The sequence below is a fragment of the Electrophorus electricus genome, chromosome 3 (genome assembly GCF_041902795.1).
Source record: "Electrophorus electricus isolate QZ-2024a chromosome 3, ASM4190279v1, whole genome shotgun sequence".
NCBI classification, from domain to species: domain Eukaryota; kingdom Metazoa; phylum Chordata; class Actinopteri; order Gymnotiformes; family Gymnotidae; genus Electrophorus; species Electrophorus electricus.
In genome coordinates this window covers 11272501-11294743 of record NC_137499.1, presented here as the reverse complement: position 1 = coordinate 11294743, position 22243 = coordinate 11272501, and the positions used below count along the sequence as shown (strand labels likewise).

The 22243-nt window shown below is 51.5% G+C and overlaps 1 protein-coding gene across 7 annotated transcripts in view; it reads left to right on the top strand.

Annotated features, from left to right (window-relative positions):
- Positions 1-22243, top strand: part of agap1 (ArfGAP with GTPase domain, ankyrin repeat and PH domain 1) — a 100348-nt gene that overhangs the window by 3505 nt on the left and 74600 nt on the right. For 5 of the 7 annotated variants that reach the window (XM_081710239.1, XM_081710240.1, XM_035523511.2 and 2 more), the window contains exon 1: positions 18147-19970. The exons of the other annotated variants lie outside the window; for them this stretch is intronic. In XM_081710239.1, coding sequence (XP_081566365.1) covers positions 18776-19970 — 1195 coding nt within the window. In that variant the 5' untranslated portion in view covers positions 18147-18775. Of the gene's footprint in view, positions 1-18146; positions 19971-22243 lie in introns of those variants that run through there. 7 annotated transcript variants of the gene reach the window in all.

Genomic DNA, 22243 nt, shown 5'->3' with positions numbered 1-22243 from the left:
AAACACGGTGGCACTGTGATCGAATCCATGGTCAAATTCAGTCATATACAGAATCCTGCCCCTCTCTCCCAGTAGGTATGGAGGCCCAGCATATGTGTGTGATGGTACCGGTACCGGTACTGGTAGTGAGTGACCTGTTTGGACTGCACATTCCCAGGCAAGGCAGGTGACATAAAATGTGTGAAAAAAGTTCAAGGAGCATTCTAAGGAAATGAAAGAGAAAATTATTTTAGACATGCACAGGATCAGAGTAAGATCCAGAATAACATCCCAGTGTGTGGATGTCCCTCTGGGCTCCAGAATAACATCTTAGTGTGTTGATGTCCTACTGGGCTCCAGAATAACATCCCAGTGTGTAGATGTCCCACTGGGCACTGCTGGGAGAGTGGAGAGGACATGTCGGAGGACGTGTCATCTTACCAGGCTCTGCCAACACAAGGCTGTCCCCCACAACTCTGTGTCCGAGCAGGAATGGGACTTGTGAGGGAAACCAGAGAGGCCAGTAGTCATTTTGAGGGTGCTGCAACGTTCACAGACTGAGATGGGAGTGCATCAGGCACTGATACAGGAGCACTCAGCACAGCTGGCCTGTATGGGAGGGCGGCTAGAGCGAAGAAACACATCCGATGTTTGCCAGAAAGCGTCTGAGTGATCCAGCTGAAATGTGGGATCAGGGTTTGTGGTCAAATGAAAATTGAGATTTTGACTAAAATCGAAAGCTCTGTATGCATCACAAACCTAAGACTACTGCTTCCTCAACACACCCATCCCAGCAGTGGAGTAACGGGGGGGTGGAGTAAAGGGGGAGAGCAGTAAGCGGGGGTGGAGTAAGGGGGGTGGAGTAAACTAAAGTTTGGCGGGAAAAAAAGTCCCTTTTCAGCAGGACAGTGATCCCAGCAGGACAGCAGGCTCTTCCAGCAGGGCAGTGATCCCAAGCACAAGGTCCAAATGACATATGAGCAAAACAAAGGTGAGAGCAGAGGGGAAATAAATAGGTTTTTAAAATGGCTGAACAAACCCAAACGCAAAACACGCTGTTTGTCGAGTGGGCCGATGCGCGTGGCAGGGTTGGGGGTGAACGGGTGGAGGGAGTCCAAGTGTTGTCTGTATGGACACAACACTCCAGAAGAGCATCTCTGTGTGTAGATTTAATTAGGACGCCTTCAGGCAGCTCTACCAGTGGAGGGAGGAGGGGGGTCGCAGCCACAGGGGATAAGGGGACACATATGGGGGTCCATATGCCAGAGCCTAGTGAGACTCGGTGTTAGCACTGCGCTTAAAACAGTTTCACTGTAGGCAGGAATGCCAGCTGTACAGGAGGGGAATTGAGAGAGCCAATGCTCCTCTTTAGTCGAGAGACCAGGATCAAGACTAGTACTTAGCTGGCTTCCGACTAGTTAGTGTATAGGATGTGTATCTTCTGTAAACAGATACGCAGATACAAAGTCTCTGAAGCAGCTGAGCAGTCTGTTCTCTCTTTTTCTCTCTCCCGGTATCTCCCTGTCTCCCGGTGTCTCCCAGTGTCTCCCCCTCTGCGTGTCTACCTCTGCCTCAGTCGCGCTCTCTCTGTCTGTCTTCCTGTCTCCCTCCTGGTCTCTCCCTCTCTCTCCCAGTCCCTCTGTGCTGGATGTTCTGTGTGTAGGCGGTGAGAGACCAAGACTTCTCAGCCTGAACTGAATAGCGATTTGTTCTTTCCCAGATAAAAAAAAATCCCACATGAAGCAGCTAAAGGACACTATCGTCCTGCTGTCTGTTTTTTCCACTTCTCCATCTCCCCGCTCCTTTAGTCTCTTAAACAAAACTTTGTTCTGATTGCAGCTGACATATGTGCTTAGTGGTTATGTAAAGTCTGAACACTTTCTCTGAGTGTTTTCTGTTCTGTGTTTTGCTCATTAGCAGACAAAGCCACCCAAATCAATCCCTCGGCTGGAGTTGATGGATTACAGATGTACTTAACCTCTTTATCAGTTATAATCTGACTTTATGGGACAGTTTTTACCATGCATCTGCGTCCTGTGTAAGTATAGGTTCAGAAAGTCTGACTCTGACCCTCAGTAAGGACCTGAGAAACGCTCTGGAACCTGAACCTCTTTTGGTGACCTAGTTCCCGCCAGTTATTTGACACCTCCAGGAAGTGTGAGGTGTGAAGAGGTGCCTCTGCTTAAGATGAGTTTGAGGCGTTGTCTGCGCTGAAGCTGCCATGCTGATGTGGACAGACCTGTCGGTCTTATTCCCCTGGCTCTCCCATTCCGTGGTCATATTCCCCTGGTGTTCCCATTCTGTGGTCATATTCCCAACTGTCAGTCCAGTTCCATGGTGATGTCCAGAGTCTCTACCTTAGAAATCACATGAACATGGGCACTAGATCTTAAAGCTGAACGCTGACTAGAGGCACGTGGAGATCAGCACGTATGGCATGACGGCAGGGCGTGGAGCTGGACAGCTGAGAGTGTCTGGTACAAGGTGTGGATATCATCAGTGAATTTGTTCTGTCGCCCGCCTTCACTTCCTGTGGCAGGTTCGGAACAGGAGTGCTGTGCTGCACACACGCTATCCTGTCACTCCTGCCGGCCTGCTGTTCCTGTCGTTCCATCCTGCCGGCCTGTCATTTTGTGATCTGTCGTTTCCTAGGATATGCCATTGCTGTGATTGTGTTGTCAAGCCCCTTGTGATGAAGTCATGCTCCTCCGCGCTCTTTGTTGTGACCATGGCTCAGTGCAGGGTTTCCCTGACTAGTAGATCAGCTCTGCAGACAGTGGTGCTTCTTGTTTTGAGTACCGTAGTGTTGCGCATGAGTTGAGCGTAAATCTCTCTAGTTTTGTCCTTTCCTAGTTTTTTTGTCACTGTTTTCATCTCATTGTGGGCATGGGTGGTGTTTCCATTTCAGATATTCCCCCACCCGGCAAAGAGGGAGTGGCTTAAGTGGCACAGAGCAAGTGATTTATGGAGGTGAGGGGGGTAATAGAGAGAGGGGATGGGGCTGATTTAGGGAGGTGAGGGGGTAATAGAGAGAGGGGATGGGGCTGATTTAGGGAGGTGAGGGGGGTAATAGAGAGAGGGGATGGGGCTGATTTAGGGAGGTGAGGGGGGTAATAGAGAGAGGGGATGGGGCTGATTTAGGGAGGTGAAGGGGTAATAGAGAGAGGGGATGGGGCTGATTTAGGGAGGTGAGGGGGTAATGGAGAGAGGGGATGGGGCTGATTTAGGGAGGTGAGGGGGTAATGGAGAGAGGGGATGGGGCTGATTTAGGGAGGTGACTCGGTAATAGAGAGAGGGGATGGGGCTGATTTAGGGAGGGGACTGGGTAATGGAGAGAGGGGATGGGGCTGATTTAGGGAGGTGAGGGGGGTAATGGAGAGAGGGGATGGGGCTGATTTAGGGAGGTGAGGGGGTAATGGAGAGAGGGGATGGGGCTGATTTAGGGAGGTGACTGGGTAATAGAGATAGGGGATGGGGCTGATTTAGGGAGGTGACTGGGTAATGGAGAGAGGGGATGGGGCTGATTTAGGGAGGTGAGGGGGGTAATGGAGAGAGGGGATGGGGCTGATTTAGGGAGGTGAGGGGGGTAATGGAGAGAGGGGATGGGGGTGATTTAGAGCTGTGGTGTATATACACGTCTCTGCAGTCGTGGGTGTGAGCTCAGCTCTGCGGTGCTGGATCAGTTGCAGCCCTGGTCGCCCCTGGTGACGCTGGTCTACACTGCCACAGCTAGGAGGGTTTCTTGGTGTGTAAGATCTCAGGCTCTCCTGCCTGGTTCCCTATGCCCTGCAAGGAGGTGAACCAGGACACAGGAGACTGACAGCGGCCAAACAATAGCTGAACGTCGGTGGTAAAAATAGCCTGTGAGTGGAGGCCTTCCTGCACTGTGTTAAGAACCCCCCCCCCCCCCCCTTCAAGGATCTGACTTCACTTCCCCAGAGTAGATCGCTCCCGGAAGCCTCATGGAGGCTCTTCCTTGTAGTTTAGCCGTTTGGATGACTGAAGACGCTCTCCCCCACCAATACCCACACCCCCTGGTGTGTCAGGTTAATCAATATGTTACTTGTCAGAAGCATTTATATAGGTCCCAAGAGGGGTGGGGAGAAGGCCGGGGGGGGTGGGCCATCATCAGCTCTGCTTACAACGCTGCCGATTTCTGAAACACAGATAATCAGATCGAAGTCAGACCTTGTGTTACAGCCACTTCCGTATCTGAACTTCGAGTTCGTGTGGTTTGTTGGGCCGGGTCGCGTGAACTGTTCTTGCAGATGTAGTGACACTGGAGCAGCAGTTAGCAGTGCAGTAGGGAGGCAGATTCAACTGCACTAGGGTCAGTTTCTGGAGGGAAGTGGAATTTCCCCTCAGGCTTTCTGATGCTGGACACAAAGGAAGCAGTTATACATATGTTTTGCATTTTGAACTGACAAGATGAGAGGAAAAATGTGGAACTATTTGACTAAGAGGAGATTGCAAAATCTCATGAAATTCTCCAGCAATGATGTTGCTGGGTGGTATGGCCATGGTCTTCTTCAGCTCAACAGTCTGTGGTTCTGCTGGGCGATCTCTCCACTGTTGGGAGAATAAAGATACTGTTTGATGAGGTCAGGCAGCCTGTCTAACAGGAGCACATGGTCCTGAAGGTGCTTTGATGTTTCAGCACTGGGTGAGCTTCCGCACATGTGCTCACGGGCAGACTCCACTGGTTCCGCGGACACTCGGGTGGACGGACAGCGGAAGACATTTCAATCAGACGATGGCAGACTGCTCTTCATCAGAGCACTGCAGAGAACAAGACAGCTGTTTCAGCAGTGCTAACCCCCGGCTCTGTTTTTGTAATCATGACCAGAATCGACTGGCTTCAAGAAAGGCTAGCCTACTCTCTTGAATGTCAAGTAGATTCTGATCAATTTCAAAGTCTGGTGGACAACCTGTAAGGCGTGTAAGCGTGATGGACAGCCTGTTAAGGGCGTGTGAGCATGACGGACAGCCTGGTAAGGGTGCGTGTGTCTGATGGACAGCCTGGTAAGGGTGCGTGTGTCTGATGGACAGCCTGGTAAGGGTGCGTGTGTCTGACGGACAGCCTGGTAAGGGCGTGTGAGCATGACGGACAGCCTGGTAAGGGTGTGTGTGTCTGACGGACAGCCTGATAAAGGCGCGTGAGCCTGACGGACAGCCTGGTAAGGGCGTGTGAGCTTGACGGACAGCTTCCCTTCTGGACTCTGTTTTAAAGAGAGAAAATCAATCGATGCTTCTGTCCTGTTGGAGCCTCTGTTCGTGTCTGGCTCCACATACGACCTCTTGCTCATGGTAACGCGGTAATTAAGGATACAAGCAGCCCACATGTGTGTTTCAGCGTGTCCTGACACCCACACTGTCTTCTCTTCGGTCCTTGGCCAGTCAGACTTGGCAGTGTTTGCACTTTCCTACCAGATAGTGGCAAATAAAACAAACCTCATAACCCATCCCAGAAGACCCCTGATCGAGGGAACGTAGACCACCACGCTTGCGCTGACCCTCTGCGTGCATCCAGGCGCAGGTTGGTCCTGGGGACATAGGACACTCCCTCTAGAATTTCTTTTTAATCTGTTTAATGTATATGAGCTGCCACGTAGAGGAGAGATGAGCGTGCACACACACACACACACACACACACACACACACACACACACACACATATCTAGGTTAATGTGCTTGGTTGCGTTAAGGTTACTATGGCAGTCCAGGAGACTGGGTTGCCAGTTCTAGGCTGATTAATTCCTACGGATGTGGCTGGCGGCAACCTGCAGCTGTTTGGGGCCGTCATGGCCCTCCAGACGGACGTCATGGCAGGCACCTCATCCCTCCTTCACCTCTCCTTCATCGTCCATTTCTGCCCCAATAGAAGAATAATTCAGGAGAATCATGCGTGCCGTGGGAAACGTGAGCTGGCGTGCCATGGATTCTCTGTTAGAGCTGGTGTGAGTTACACAGGAGATAAGATCAGTCACTGTTTGTCACTGTGAAAAGACATACACTTCAGATAAGGTTGTTTTTTTTTGTCTGTTTAATTTTTATGACCTTGTTTCGAATATTACATGAGGATCTTTAACAAACATGTGTCTTCATGACTAGCATCTAAAGATGGTGAAGTTGTATGCAAATATGTAAAATAATGACAAGGATATTTTTACAGATGTGACGCCCAAAAAGGTAGAACGGCCCTGTTAAAAACGTACCGTGGAACATGGCAATACCAGCGGCTGAGTGGTTACTAGATCTGTGAAAACTCTTAATTCTGAACCACGGACCTCAGATTGGTTCTGATTTGGCTCGTGATGTCCTCCAGCTCCGTATTAATCTGGTATTTAAAGTCTAATCCGTTTAAAGGGAGAAATAAATCAATGTAATGACATGAGTCCAGCATCTGGTCCGCGGGCTGGGGGACGCCGCAGTGTTGGGCTCTAGTTTTCTGCGGGCTGGGGGACGCCGCGGTGTTGGGCCCTAGTGGTCCGTGGGCTGGGGAACGGCGCGGTGTTGGGCTCTAGTGGTCCGCGGGCTGGGGGACGCCGCGGTGTTGGGCCCTAGTGGTCCGCGGGATGGGGGACGCCGCGGTGTTGGGCCCTAGTGGTCCGCGGGCCCAACGGTGCGTGGTCCGTGGTGTTGGGCTCTAGTGGTCTGCGGGCTGGGGAACGCCGCGGTGTTGGGCCCTAGTGGTCCGGGGGCTGGGGGACGCCGTGGTGTTGGGCTCTAGTGGTCTGCGGGCTGGGGGACGCCGCGGTGTTGGGCCCTAGTGGTCCGCGGGATGGGGGACGCCGCGGTGTTGGGCCCTAGTGGTCCGCGGGATGCGGGACGCCGCGGTGTTGGGCCCTAGTGGTCCGCGGGATGGGGGACGCCGTGGTGTTGGGCCCTAGTGGTCCGCGGGATGGGGGACGCCATGGTGTTGTCCTTTAGTCAGGGTGCTGTGAAGCTCTGTCTGTTCTGGGCTGAGTGAGATGATTCCCACAGGTTGGAGCAGGAGGTGGGTCTGCTGAGGTCACCACGCCTTCTCCCTCACCACGGTCAGAAAGAGTGTTCAGAGACAGCACTGTAAAATCCCCACCTCCTCATTTTTCTCTCTCCTCCCTCTCTCTCTCTTTCTCTCTCTCTCCCCTCCCCCCTCCTCCCGCTCTCTCTCTCCCCCCTCCCTCCTTCCCTCTCTCTCTCTCTCTCTCTCTCTCCCTCTCATATTAAGCTGGTCTCTTCTCTCTAACCCAGTGGTTTTATGTGAATCCCTCTGGAGCACCAGTGACTCACTCCTGCAGTAGAAGAGTTGTCTGGCTCTGTGATGCAGGATGACATCATCATTCTACTCCAACCTTAGTCATCCAGTTGTGTCTGTGTCTGTGTCTGTGTCTGTGTGTGTGTGTGTGTGTGTGTGTGTGTGTGTGTGTGTGTGTGTGTGTGTGTGTGTGTGTGTGTGTGTGTGTGTGTGTGTGTGTGTGTGTGTGTCTGTGCATGCGTGCACATCTCTTCCACACTGGACTGTGCTGGTGGACGTGGGACACACTCTTATTTGAGTTGTTCTCTCTGTCATTTCCCCTCTCTCTCTCTCTCTCACACACACACACTGCTCCAGCCCCCCTCATAGCCCCTTGCTCTCCCCCTCTTTCGAGTTGTCCTCTCACACTCCCTCACTGTACCCAGCACCTGACTCCTCTCTCTCTCTCTCTCTCTCTCTCTCTCTCTCTCTCTCTCTCTCTCTCTCTCTCTCTCTCTCTCTCTCTCTCTCTCTCTCTTCCTCCCTCTGTTCTTTCAGCTGAGAGGAACAGCAGAGAGGAAGCACTGTTCTACACACTCTGACATTTTTCTTTACCAGTCCCTCTTTTTTTGTTCTGTTTGTTCCCCTGAGCTTTGTTGCTTGGGAAGTAAATGGGCTCACAGCTCTGTGTGTGTGTGTGCGCGTGCAAGTGCAAGCAAGCAGTAGTGAATAATGAGGGCTGTGACCTGGCATAGTAAAGCTCTCTCTCTCTCGCGCTTGCTCTCTCCGTGAAATGGGATACTGTTTGTCTCATTCACACGGTGGCCTCTTGTTGAAAAGACGAGGGGCGAACAGAGGCGGTCTATGAAGTCAAACAGAGGGAGAATTAAACACGAGAAAAGGCGAGACGGAGGGAGCTGAGCGTGAGTCTCATGAAGGACCTTCTCGAGAGCCTGAGAGTGGTATAGAAGATCTGAGAATGCACAAGACCACCGCTGTGACCCCAAACATTGAACGCAGTTGAATTACTGTCTAAACTCCACCCAGCTTCGTCTGATACTGGGGAAACTGGGTTAGCAACACACACACACACACACACACACACACACACACACACACACACACACACACACGTGCGTACACAGACCCTTGATTCTTTTGAAAGGTATTAAAAGTGCCCAGTATTTTGGTGTGCTATTTTAAATTGTAGCCCCCTCATCCTTCCCTGCACATTTCTGTTCAGTTCCATCAAATTGATTTGTGGGTCTTTTCCCCAGTTGGTGTTTAATTTTCTGATCTACATGTATGTATATGTTCCTGGTCATACATGCGCTAGGTGTGCACAATATATCCCTTACCCATCATCGTGATGTTGGCTGAGGTATGATATGATACGGTAGATATCGCTGTATAAAATTAGTTGTGCAGAGGCGTCTGCTGGGTCAGCCTGGCGCGAGCCTCACGTCTCCATGGCTGTTTGGATCAAGACCTCCATCAGCAGCATGTCCTGTTACTCCCCCCAAAGAGGAACTCGTAATAAGACAATAAATGAAAAGTGCAAAGCCACATTTGCCTTTTCACATACAGGTGTGCAACTATTGTGCCAGAATGAAAAACTAAAATGAAATAGTTACACTAAGTTTCATTTGTGACATATTAAACAGGAAAATTATTCTTTTTGTCATTGCATTTTCATAATCGTCGTGTGTTATGGCCACACTCAAGATCGCTTCTAAGGAAAGAAACAGTCTTTAAGTTTGGTGTTTTCATGCATAAAACTCAAAACTGAAATCAAAATAACTAACACAAACATGAGCACTGGCTCCATCTGCTACTGTTTTGTTTTTCCTTTCGCACTTTGCTTTCTCAGTTTCCCACTGACCTACGTGTTAATTATGCTAATTAGCAGTGGGCTAACGATGACAGCCATTAATCACCACACGGACATCTGAGCTCTTCTGTCTGTCATCACGTCATCGACCGTCAACCTGCCGCCTGTGTGGCTGTGATCCCTGTGGAGGTAAAGGTCAGGAGTGAGATTGCACTTTGCTCCCAGGTGCCCTTACACAGAGCTGCTCGATGTATCCCAGCACCCTGACCTCGTCTGACCTGCTGCTGACATCACGGTTAACATTTAGGAGTTGACACACGTGATGCGCGGGTTTAAGGGCAGTCCCGCAGGTTTAAATATATTGCACGTCGTATTGCAATGTGAAGCAGAGAAATTGCGACATATTTTGTCCATATTGTGCAATACATACCTGCGCAGATACACACATACCCTAACACCAACACATACAAACAACTTTAGTTTGGACAGTCCCAAAACACCCCCTGTACACACATACCTGCGTCCAGTGTTGGAAGTGTGAAGTTACATATCTGAACCAAAGACAAAGTTTGATTTAATCTGATGTGGAGGTGCACTGATGGTTTGCTATTGTGCACATTATGTTGTTTTGTTGTGTATGTGTGTGTGCGTGTGTTTGCCTGGAACGGTTAATCTCGGTAAAGTCACTCTGCTCACATCCCAGTGTCCGGCAGGATTTAGGACACATGGCCGAACATCTCCGCTGCCTCACAGTACTGACAGCAGTCCTGGTTTAAAACATTTATGAGTGTGGTGTTTGGCCTAGTAAATGTCTCTACATGTGCAGAGACCAGCAGTGCCTCCTGTTGGCCATTCCGCATATAACCATGTGCTGGTGAATCTAATGAATGAAGGAAAAGAAGAATGCTGGTACTCCAGAGAGTTCCTTGGTGAAGTTATTCAGTTGACGTGTGTCCTGTCTCTTTTTCCAGGGTGTTGCCGGCTTGCTATGGAATAAGCACTTTACATTTATCTGACACTTTTATCCAAAGTAACTTACAATTACGACTGAGTACAACTTGAGGGTTAAGGGTCTTACGCAGGGGCCGAACAGTGGCAACTTGGCAGTGGTGGGACTTGAACCAGCAACCTTCCAATTACAAGTCAAGCGCCTTAACCACTGAGCTACCACTTAAATTCCTGCAACAGTATGAAGCACACAGTGACAGTCTGCATACCAATCAGAACACACTGCGGCCTTCAGACTCACACAATGCGGGTCTCTGTTCTCGCATGCGATGCTGCATTCTAGCCACTGTGTGGCAGCAGAGAGCCACTGCACTGCCGAGCTGGAGGAACGACGCTGTGAACGTAGATGTTTTGCATCATGACCTGGTTTGACACTCTCCTGATTCCTCTCCTGTTGACATGGAAATCTTGACTTGTGTGCATGTCTTTACATTCTCTGTTTTCGCGTATACAGAGATCTCGTTATGAGCGTGCGTCGTTGGAGGCGAAGGTTTCTTACATACCCTAAGTCCTGTTAACCGGAATGTTCTCCATCATTTCCAGTACATGTCTGGACAAACCAGAACTGTGTACGTTACATATCAGACATCTATGTTAAATATGTGTGTGTGTGTGTGTGTGTGTGTGGGGACAGGCATGCTCAGGAACCCTTCCTCTTACAGGTGTGGGTATGTATCAGTGTACATGGATGTGTATTTTAAAAATTATTTGGTTATAATTTGGTTTATCTTAATAAATTATTAATAAAAAAAAAAAGCACTCGATTAAACTGAAATTGCACGTGTATGTGCACACACTTGTACATATACATGTTAATGATGTTTTAGGGGAAGAGTAAGAATCAGTGTGTGTTCATGTGCGTGTCTGTGTCTGTGTGTGTGTGTGTGTGTGTGTGTGTGTGTGTGTGTGTGTGTGTGTGTGTGTGTGTGTGTGTGTGTGTGTGTGTGTGTGTGTGTGTGTGTGTGTATGCCTCATCCTCTCTGTCAGCCACCAGACCCCACACTGCCTTACACCATGCCCCATAACCCACACTGCCTTACCCTACGCCCCCATAACCCACACTCCCTTGCCCCACGCCCCCATAACCCACACTGCCTTACCCCACGCCCCCATAAGCCAAACTGCCTTACCCCACACCCCACACTGGCTTACCCCACACCCCTGTACCTCACACCTTTGATCTTTCCTTCCCCCTCCTGCCTGACACTTTCATCCCTCCATCAGCTGGCCAATCACAGCGCTCTTGGCTCTGGTGCCTCCTACCGCATCCGGATTCCGAAGGCATTTTGGAAGCCTGGGGAAGAGAGCATTCTGTTGGGAAAGGGCAGAGAGATGTCAGGAAGTGCTGAATGGGAATTATATTCAGGGTCACAGGGACAGAGTCGTCGCAGAGCGGGACGGAACGGACTTCCCTGGATTTGGGAAAACCTTGGAATGAGCTGTTCTTTAATATAGAAATTCCTTTTACGTTTAAGTGGAAGGAGCCCACCCCAGAGAAAGGCTTGGCTGTCAGTCTGGGCTCCTGGACAGTGGGCCGCTGTTCTTTCTGCGCTATTCTGGGGTGTTATGCGCCCTGGAAAACTCTCTTATGCAAATGTGACGACTAATTCTTGCATTAAAATTAAAGGCTTCCTGTGATCCAGAAGAACCCAGTGCACTACGGACAACTATTCTACACTTCTGAAGTGTGTGTGTGTGTGTGTGTCCCTCTTTCTGTCGTTCTATGTCTGTTTCTCTCTCGCTCGCTCTCTCCTGCTCCTCCGTAACTGTGCCCCATAGTGGGTGTCGTGGAGCGGTCTTAGTCTCTGTGTGGGTGGTGTTTATGGTCTGGATGGAGGCCTCCATCCAGCACGGCTGGGTCACAGGACGCCACCCTCCCTGCCATGTCCGCGAGCCGCCGCGTCTGTTTTGGTGTTATTTGGGAATGAAAGCAGTCGTTAGTAAGCGTTGGGCTCGATGTCATAGGAGCGGCCCGCATGGAGTAAACTTCAGGAATGTAGCGTAATTGCAGGTTTGCTGGTTCCTCAAATAGCAACCGTATCCACACGAGCTGGAATCTCAAAAGAAGAAACAAATGTTTTATTAGCTGTTCATCACACGTGAACAGAAAGTGATGCCTTGAAAGTATTTAAATGAGCATAACTGATGTGTGCTGATTGGTTTAAATGAGCATAACTGATGTGTGCTGATTGGTTTAAATGACCTTAACTGACGGGCGCTGATTGGTTTAGACGGCGCCCATCCATCCTGTCTGGTCACAGCTAGACAGGCAACAGAATGCTGATTGACAGACGGCTTTGAGCACTTGGCCGGCCCAGCTGGAGGATTGTAGGAAGGATTGTGGGAAGGACTGTTCTCCACAACACATTTGGCCTCCTTTAACTTGGAGTAGGCCAGTTCTACTTTCGTTGTGGTGATTGTTTTCCTCCTGCGCTCCTCTTCCTCGCCCCCCCACTGTTTTCTGTCAATCTCCAGGCACTTGGACCAACTCACCTGGAGCTTAGAGTTCCAATATCGGCGACGGACGCGCGCAGTGGCGCGTCCGTGGACCGTTGTCTCGCCAGGAACACGTCCCTGCCAGCGTAGACGTCCGTGTTACACGTCCTGCTGGTCCTGAAAGATGCACTACAAACTGGATGACAATCGGACACAACCGGCTTTGAGTGCAGGGCTCTTTGATGTAGTTATGTATCACTGGAACATTCTAGAGGAGTGTGTGTGTGTGGGTGTGTGAGTGAGAACGTTATACCCGCAGGGTGGCTTCATAGAGGAGGGTGAGCGTATGGTGTGAGCTGTGTTGGGTAATTATGGGCAGGCTGGAGGCCTGGGGTGCTACACGGATACCCTGGGGGTGCGAGCCTCAGCTGCAGGCTTTCATACCATGCTGTTCTGAAGCAGTGGGAGTGGGGGGGGGGGGGGGGGGTGTGCGTGCGTGCGTGTGTGTGTGCGTGCGCGCGCATGTGCACACAGAACAGCATTTGGACTGCTACTGGTCCAGATGTGGACCACTGCTGTATCAGCCAGACTGAGATGTGAAATGTCACCCAACTCAGATCCTCTCCTATTAGCTCAACCCCCACATGAATATGTAACAGCCTGTTAAATGCCATAGAGAAACAAAATAGCCTCATGAATAATTAATGGTTAATGCAAAATTATGTGTTGTCTGTATCTTTGTGGGAAAATGCCTGAGAAAATATTCTAGATCAGTGACAATAATATATTATGTCTGTCTTTATTTTTGCTTTGTACAAATACAGCCACTGGCATGACTGCGTTGTATTTTAGCTCTAATTCTGACCTTTTCTTTTCATCTTCCATCTGTTCCTGGTCACCCCCCACCCACCCGTTACGGTGCTCCCAGGTAAGATGTTTGACCACTTGTGCTACGTTCACACTGCATATCGCCCAATTCTGATTTTTTGTTGTTGTTGTTGTTGTTGTTGTGGTTTGCTTGTTTGTATTGTCATTGACATGTGACCACTGAACAGATCCCACACCTGAACTGACCTGCATGAGCAAAGGAACCATGCTTCACTAAACACTGGATGTAAATGCTGTAGACACGCACTAGATCTGGATGCAAACGCTCTAGACGCGCACTAGATCTGGATGCAAACGCTCTAGACGCGCACTAGATCTGGATGCAAACGCTCTAGACGCGCACTAGATCTGGATGCAAACGCTCTAGACGCGCACTAGATCTGGATGCAAACGCTCTAGACGCGCACTAGCTCTGGATGCAAACGCTCTAGACGCGCACTAGCTCTGGATGCAAACGCTCTAGACGCGCACTAGCTCTGGATGCAAACGCTCTAGACGCGCACTAGCTCTGGATGCAGACAGTCTCATCAAATCACTATCCTGCCTCTGAAATCCTTAATGCTGTGTCAAATCTCATATGGAGAAACCCCACTTTTATCTGCAGTGTAAACGTAGCCTTAGATTTCTAATGCCTAATACTGTCATCTGAACCTGATTTTGTGGTCGTGTTGTACACATGCTGTCTGCTGATTTGCTCTCATGCTTTATTCCTTACATTGGACATCATGGCAATGAAAGGCTGGGTGCTTTGTCAGAACTTAAAGGGTCAGTCTGGCCAAAATCAAACCATTAACCTCCAGTTTTATGGAGGCCTCAGTGCTGCCATCAAACTGGGAGGTGCCCCTTCAAACGTGTGGTGAGGTTTTCTTCAGTGTCAGCCATACTGCGTCCCAAATCGCACCACTTCCGTTTGCCTGCCTGGCATCACTGGAGGGGTGGCTTCCGTTACTGGTCAGTCGGGAGCGCGGTGAGAAGAAGCAATGTGGCCTATCAGAGAAAACCTTCTTAATGAAGATTATATACAGCAGTGTAAATGTGATGCGAGTGTGAACGAGAGAAATGTCAAATTAATACACGTCTCTGCATGTAAGCACTTTTTTTTTTTAGAAATCCATGGCTTAAACAAAGGTGTATGACTGCATGATATCATTCCATTAACTGTTATCACAATATTCACCTGTGCAATACTGATATCCCAGAGGACTTTGTGTGTGTGTGTGTGTGTGTGAGACTCTGCACTTTCTTCTGTCTGACCCCTGTGCTGTGGTCTCTCTAGGCAGGAGACGTTGGAGGTCTCAGTACATCCTGCTCCTGTCTCTGTATGATTCACTCTCTCACTTGCTGGGAATTTCACAGAGCAGCTTATCTCAGCGGGCCCCGCCCCCACCGGCCTGCAGACCACAGCCTTGTCTCACATTGGCCACGTCCCCAATACCCTGAACCAACCCGATGGGGTTTTGTTTAGCTCTTTTTCCAAGGGCAGCATGACAAGCCAAAGCTTTACTCTTCTGTGCACTGAGCTGAATGTGAGTGTAGCGTGTGAGTGTGTGTAAACGCTGCCTGGCTGGAGTGTGTGTGTGGACGGAGTGTAGGTCCCATCTGATCTCCTGATCTCCATTTTAATGCTGGCCCACCAAACTCTAGCAGTACCACACGTTCTCCTGCCGCCTTTTCTCATCTGTGAGTGAGTGAGTGAGACAGAGCCTTGCCATTACGTTTGCAGCATTTATCTGACGCTTTTATCCAAAGCAACTTACAATTATGACTGAGTACAACTTGAGTAATTGCAGGTTAAGGGTCTTGCTCAGGGGCCCAACAGTGGCAACTTGGCAGTGGTGGGACTTGAACTGGTAACTTAGGCTCAGCTTCAGTGGGGACAAGCCATCTAAGACAGTCCTGTATCTTGCAGTGCTGGGCGTGACGTATGCAAGGCAGCTGCCATTCACGCTACACACACCGTAGTGTTGAGGACCGCGTCGTGAGGGTCGTGGTTGTGAGGACCGTGCCACGTGGGCCTTGCCCCTTAGGTGCCCATGAATGTCACGTCTCACACTGAGCAGTCCGGGCATCTGGTCTGCTGTTGTAGTAATAATCATCTCCAGATGCTACCAGGCTGGTTCTGGTTATTATTTGACAGAAGTATGAAGATCACGTCCAGGACTGTGCCGCTCCGCTCCGCTCCAGTCGGGAAGCGGGCGCTTTGATCCGGCGTACTCCTGCGGCTGATAGGGAGGAGGGGTGCTCCGCTTTTGTGCTCCCTCCGACTCGACTCTTCAGACGAACGCGGGGATTACTGCAGCTCACGTCTCCGCAAAATCACATGCCTTTGTCTTTCTGAGCTACGAGTGAAAATGGACACAGACCAAAAAAACCAAAAAGCAGAACAAAATCTCTGAAAATACACACTCAGCTCCGCTGGCGTGTGCGTTTTCACATGGATGGTCTATTCAACACTATTCCAGAAAGGATGCCGTTTCATATTATTTACATTCAGCCCTGCGTTCTCAGATAAGACAGAATGGGGTTTCCCAGCAGGGGTGCGGAGTCCCACTGGCACGTTGGGATCTAGCACTTACGCTTGTGCTCAGCTCGAGCGCGTGGTTGGAAAACTGCTCTCTGAGTGTTTCTCCTGGATACAGTGAATCCCAGTTTATAGTCCAGGAATCCAGGAAACTGAGCCGCAGATCCATTTTGCAAACACCTGACAGTTATTTTGATTGTTTGTGTGTCTGAAGGAGTGCTTTGAGAGCTCAGTGCCTCAGACAGGAGGTACAGTTCTGTGTAATCCTAACCTCGTTTTCTCCAAATCTGTGTGCTGCAGCCCTGGAGAATAAAAATATTCTCGATCTCGTCATTGGGGATATTTGAAGGGGATGTGCTCTGGTTTTCCTTTGGAGTGCCGCCTGCTACCGCCCCACCCGTGCCTATCTCCTGACATAGTTTCCACTGAGATAAAAGGGTGAGGTGTGTTTGAAGTTGGAATCTTGTGCCGTACGTTGACGTGTAATTTGCCTCCTGCCTCCTCCCCCTCTCCACTGGATCCGAGCCGCTCGGAGAGGAAGCGGAATTACGGCATTATGTGGAACAGGCTCTCACTCCTTCTCTCACTCTTGTTCTTTTGCATTCTCTCCCTCTCATTCTCCTGTCTTTCTCATTCTCTCATTCTTTTTTGCTCTCACACTGTCTCATGCTCTCTCTCTTTCTCTCTCTCTCTCTCTCTCTTTCGCTCTCTGGCTCGCTGCCTTAAAAGAAAACCTGACACTGGTTTAAAAGAGTAGAAAAGACACAGCCGTGTGCAGCAGGGTGAGGTGGAGATGGCCTGTGAAGGCAGGGCTGTTGGAATTGGGCAGGTGTTTATTTGCAAGGACTTGGACTACTGATATTCCCTGAACCGGAATATTGTGACTCTGTGAAGGGTTGAGCAGTTATGTGAACAGACGTGCCCCATTAGGTCTTTACAGAAGGTGGTGAGTGTTGAAGGAAAAGGTGTTCTGAGGAGCTGCTCTTTCTCTCTGAGATTAAACGCCCCTCCCGTCGGCCCACCAAACGTCCTGGCTGTTGATCTCAACACCTCAGGTCATTTTTGGGGTGTGACCTCTCTCGGGGTTGATGGAGGCGGACTGGAGCAGCTGGCGTTTCGGGCGGAGGCCACGGAGGAGGAAGCGTGGGGACGAGGGTGCTAACGGCTCTGTCTACTAATCCGCACTAATCTCCGTGATAATTCCAGTGTCGGCCTGGAGTGGGAGGCAAAAGGAAGGGCAGATAAGAGGGGTAGTCACGGTAGCCCACCTGCCCCACGATACCAGTGTGGGGAGACAGAGGGGAGGTAAAGCAGGCCGTAGGGCGGGGGGGGTGGGGTGTCGTGTGCTGTCTGCTGTACTAATTTATCTACATACATCCTTCCAAACTGCAGTTATTACTGTTTTTTAATTATTGGTTGATCTAGTTGGATATGGCATATAGCTGACATACTGTCTCTCTCTCTCTCACTCTCTCACACACACACACACACACACACACACACACACACACACACACACACACACACACACACACACACACCTTAAACAGACAGTTCCTAAAAACGCTTAATTCAAAAGGGATTTCTGGTGGAATTACGTGTGGCGCAGGGGTCTTGGTTTGTTAAATCGCCCGGTCTTTGCTGAATCGTGTCCGTGTTCTGTGGTCTGGTCTGGTCTCCTCTAAACACTAACATTACTGAAACCTCACGCCTTTCTTCGCTGAGCCCGGGTGGACTTCAAACCCTCCTGACGAGCAAAAAGAGACAAACCCCACCCCCGCGTGCGCTGGGTTAAGCATCCGTCCCGGATCGGAACGCTCTTGTGCGAGCTTTCAGTTTTCGTTTCACTGACATTCTGACTGTTGTGCGTCGATCTGCCGTGAAAGACCGGCATGAACGCATGTGGGTCGAAGTTGTTTTACCGTGCAAGCGGTAACTACGGTTTAAATCTCCGACACAGCGTTTAGTTCCGTTTCCTTGCCCCTCTATAGCGTGGCATAATAATTCCGTTTTCCAGCACACAGTAGTCATGCTCGGATAATAAAGGACATGCAAAAATCCGGTCTCAGTGTGTCTTAACGCGGACTGCAGGCTCTTATTTTATTGCCAGTGTTGCAAGGCGTAAATTTAAAAAGCAATGATGCAAGTGTCGCGTAACACCCACGCGCCGGTGCGCGAGCTCCGCGCGTCCGCTCCGGGTTTTGTACCGTGCTCCTGCTGGATGAAGCGCGAGCAGAGAAGGAACAGACAGGCAGGAGAGAACATGGACTCCTAGCTGCGCTCGGCGCGTTTTTTTTTGAGGGGGGGGGACCTTTATTCTGCAGACCGTGAAGTCCGCTTTTGGTCGTGCATTGAATATATTCGAATAACGGTTGATACGGTGGCTACGGCAGGCAACCGGTCGTCAGTGCGGAGCGAGCCGGCGGCGCTGCGGGGGACGCACGGGCACAATAGGGGCGAGCGCGCTCGCTCGGGTGGGAATGCGCGGTTGCAGTAACATTTTTCTCGAGACAGCATCGCCGTGGGAGACGGAGCAACTGAAGTCGGACCTTCCGCCGAAGCGAGTACGGCGTTAACAACGTGACACCGATAATATCTCTGGGAGGCGATGGCGCGCGGCACGTTTTCCGTTTCCATCGGTTACTATTGACTTTTTTTCTAAAACCGTCACCGCTAAATCATACGTCAGCCGCTCGAGAGTCGACAAAAATTCGCTCCGACTTTTTTTTTTTTAACTGATAATAATAACGTTCAATTAATATTTTGATGTTATTGTTGTTGTTATTATTATTATTATTATTATTATTATTGGCGCGTTCCCTCTGGATATGTTCATCTCTTTAACACGTTAAGCTTCCGTCCGTGTGTTTATTTACGTGGTGTCAGTCGCTGAAGAATGTACCTGCTGGACGGTAATTACCCGGAGAGACTGGAGCGGGGCACGCCGCAAAGGAAAACCGTGTACCGGATCTCGCTCACGTTGGTGAAGAAGGAGAGCTTGCAAGACCGCGGCGGCGGCGGCGTCGCTGCAACGCACCGACGCCTGGAGAACCCCAAAATAAGCGCGTACCGCAGGGAAGGCTCCGCTGAAACCCCGCGAGCTTGTCCTCTGGAGGAGGTCAAAGAAGTGGAGGATGAAACAGACGAGTTCTCATCCCACGCGCACAGGAACTTCCGGACGTTTAGCACGGGACAGCTCGAACTTGGCAGGCTGAAGATCTCTCGCAAACTGCACGTCCGGACGGATAGAGCGCCGGAGACGAACGAACCGGGCCCCTCGCCGGAGGACACCAGGGGCAGTGAATCTGGGGACAGGAATGTGCAGACACAGGAAATGGATGCCAGGGTTACACTGGAAGGGGATGATGGGATTGAGGCAAGCTGTCGAGCAGCTGTCAGCGACGGGGAAAACACGGACACTAAACCGAAGCGCCTGCTTAAGGCCTACAGGAGGGCCAGGGACATACCCACGGGGCCGGCAGCTTCCGAACAGGAGCCCCGGGATAGCAGCCCGTCTCCGACTGAGCAGGGACCAGACACCCCGTCGGCCAAGCGGCACCCGAGTTTGCTTCGTCGCAGTTTCAGCTTCCGCCACTGGACGGGCGGGGAGCTCCTGCGTCTGCGCACGCTTTCCAAACAGAAGCACCACAGCAGCTCGGGCTGCCTGGGCCGCGAGGAGGCGGGGCCCGGGGGCGGGGCCCGGCCAGCCTTGGTCCTCCAGAACCTAGGCGCCTTCGACGGCCCCGAGCCAGGAGAGGGGTGTGACGGGCCGGACTCCCCGCCCGTGCCCGGCCGCCGGGCGCGGGCCAAGGGCAAGAACCGCACGCTGGACAACAGCGACCTGCTCCGGCTGTCCGACAGGTCGCTGCGGGACAGGGAGGGCTTCGCGCGGGAATCGGGACCGCGCTCCAGCGGTCAGGAGCGCCGCCTGCTCCGTTTCCTCAGCGGGATCTTTTCCAGGAAGGAAGGCACGTCTACGCCTGCGGGAAGCCCCTACAGCGGACGAGCCCTGTGCAGGGTCGGCTCGCCGGGCCCGCGGAGGAGGACGGCCCCTGCCGTCACGGAAAGCGTCAACGAATTGCTGCACGACGGTAATGCTGACGGACTCTTACACTGGTTGTTTGTTGATGCTGGCGGGCAGGAGGGGAGAGATCAGGGCGGTGTGTGTGTGTGTGTGTGTGTGTGTGTGTGTGGAGGTGGTGCTGGTGGGGGTTGTCTGGAGAGAGAGGTCGATGTTTGTTTTGGACACAAAGGTGATGTTCGCAGCCCATTCTTTAAGGCTGCGTCTGTTTGTGTTTCATTACAGCATGGCTGATCCCCCCCCCCCTCCCCCGTCTCTCTGAATTAGAGCTCTGTGTTGAAGCGCTGCTGTAGTGTGTGTGGACGTTTAGTAGGAGCAGTGATGTCCAGACGTGTTCCTCCAGCTGCACTCTCCCTGTCTGCTTGTACACACACGCCTGTAGGGCTGCTTCCCCTTCCGCCCACCCACTTTTCTTCCTGGAACGCCACAGCTCATTTTGGAAACTCAGAAGAGATGCATTGTGCTGTCCGGGCAACGTTTCTGCTGTTCAGAGAGCAGTATCTGTGTCCTTGGTGACAGCAGGTCCCTTGACAGTCTCCCAGTGACAGTCTCCCAATGACAGTCTCCCCCCTGACAGCCTCCCCCGACAGTCTCCCCTAACCCCCCCCTTGCCTGCGATATGGTAATCTGGAGCTTGTGCAGGATGTCCTCGTGCGCTTGTCTGAGTGGCCTTAATGAATTACCTGCCTGGGTGTGAGCCGCACACCATCTGCTGCCTGGGAGGTCAGCCGACCGTCCCAAAAGACGGGCCGCTCCTGTCCCGCCGTTCCTGTCTGCCGAGCACGTGCTCAAGCCCTCCACGCGTGTCCCCAAGGGCGGGCCTCCCCCGGCGCAGGAAATGAGGCGACCCGGGAATCGGTTTCATCAGTGCAAGAGGAAGCCGCGATCGTACCTCTCACCCTCTTCAAGGGAACAGGGTTTTGTTTTGTTTTGTTTTGTTTTGTTTTAGTTGACTGGCAGCAACACTAGTTATCCAGTCCTGTGCAGAGAGGAGGCCACACCCACACTCGGGACCTGCCGTTGTGTTTGGGTTAAAACACGTCGGGCGTGTGGGGTGTAACGTTAGCGATTAGTTGTGAGTACATGCTGCGGATCCTGGAAGCGTTCCTGACATGGACGCCGCACTCTGGGACCAGATAGCGGCAGCTGATGATCAAGTCTGCGCTCTGAAGGCAGGCTCATGTTGGACTGACACCAAACCCCTTCTGTTTTTAGCCGTGGTGCAGAGCTCCCGGGCGCTCCGTGCACAGCAGGTCAGTGAGCCCTGCTCAGCTATATGTGGAAATTCCCATCAGGAGCATGTTGGGGAACGGTCGGTACAGACGTTCTTTGAGTGTGTTGGGGAATGTTTGGTTTGCTCAGCAGAGCGGAGATGGGACACGCATTAGATCTCCCTGCCATGAGGGACTCTATGGGAGCAGTATATGAACGAGCACAAGCTCACACACGCATGCATGGGCTCTCACACGCACACACGCATGCATCCACACTCTCACGCGCACACACACGCATGCATCCACACTCTCACGCGCACACACACGCATGCATCCACACTCTCACGCGCACACACACGCATGCATCCACACTCTCACGCGCACACATGCATCCACACTCTCACACGCACACATGCATCCACACTCTCACACGCACACATGCATCCACACTCTCACACGCACACATGCATCCACACTCTCACACGCACACATGCATCCACACTCTCACACGCACACATGCATCCACACTCTCACACGCACACATGCATCCACACTCTCACACGCACACATGCATCCACACTCTCACACGCACACATGCATCCACACTCTCACACGCACACATGCATCCACACTCTCACGCGCACATGCATCCACACTCTCACGCGCACATGCATCCACACTCTCACGCGCACATGCATCCACACTCTCACGCGCACATGCATCCACACTCTCACGCGCACATGCATCCACACTCTCACGCGCACATGCATCCACACTCTCACGCGCACATGCATCCACACTCTCACGCGCACATGCATCCACACTCTCACGCGCACATGCATCCACACTCTCACGCGCGCATGCATCCACACTCTCACACTCTCACGCGCGCATGCATCCACACTCTCACGCGCACACACACGCATGCATCCACACTCTCACACGCACACATGCATCCACACTCTCACGCACACATGCATCCACACTCTCACGCGCACATGCATCCACACTCTCACGCGCACATGCATCCACACTCTCACGCGCACATGCATCCACACTCTCACGCGCA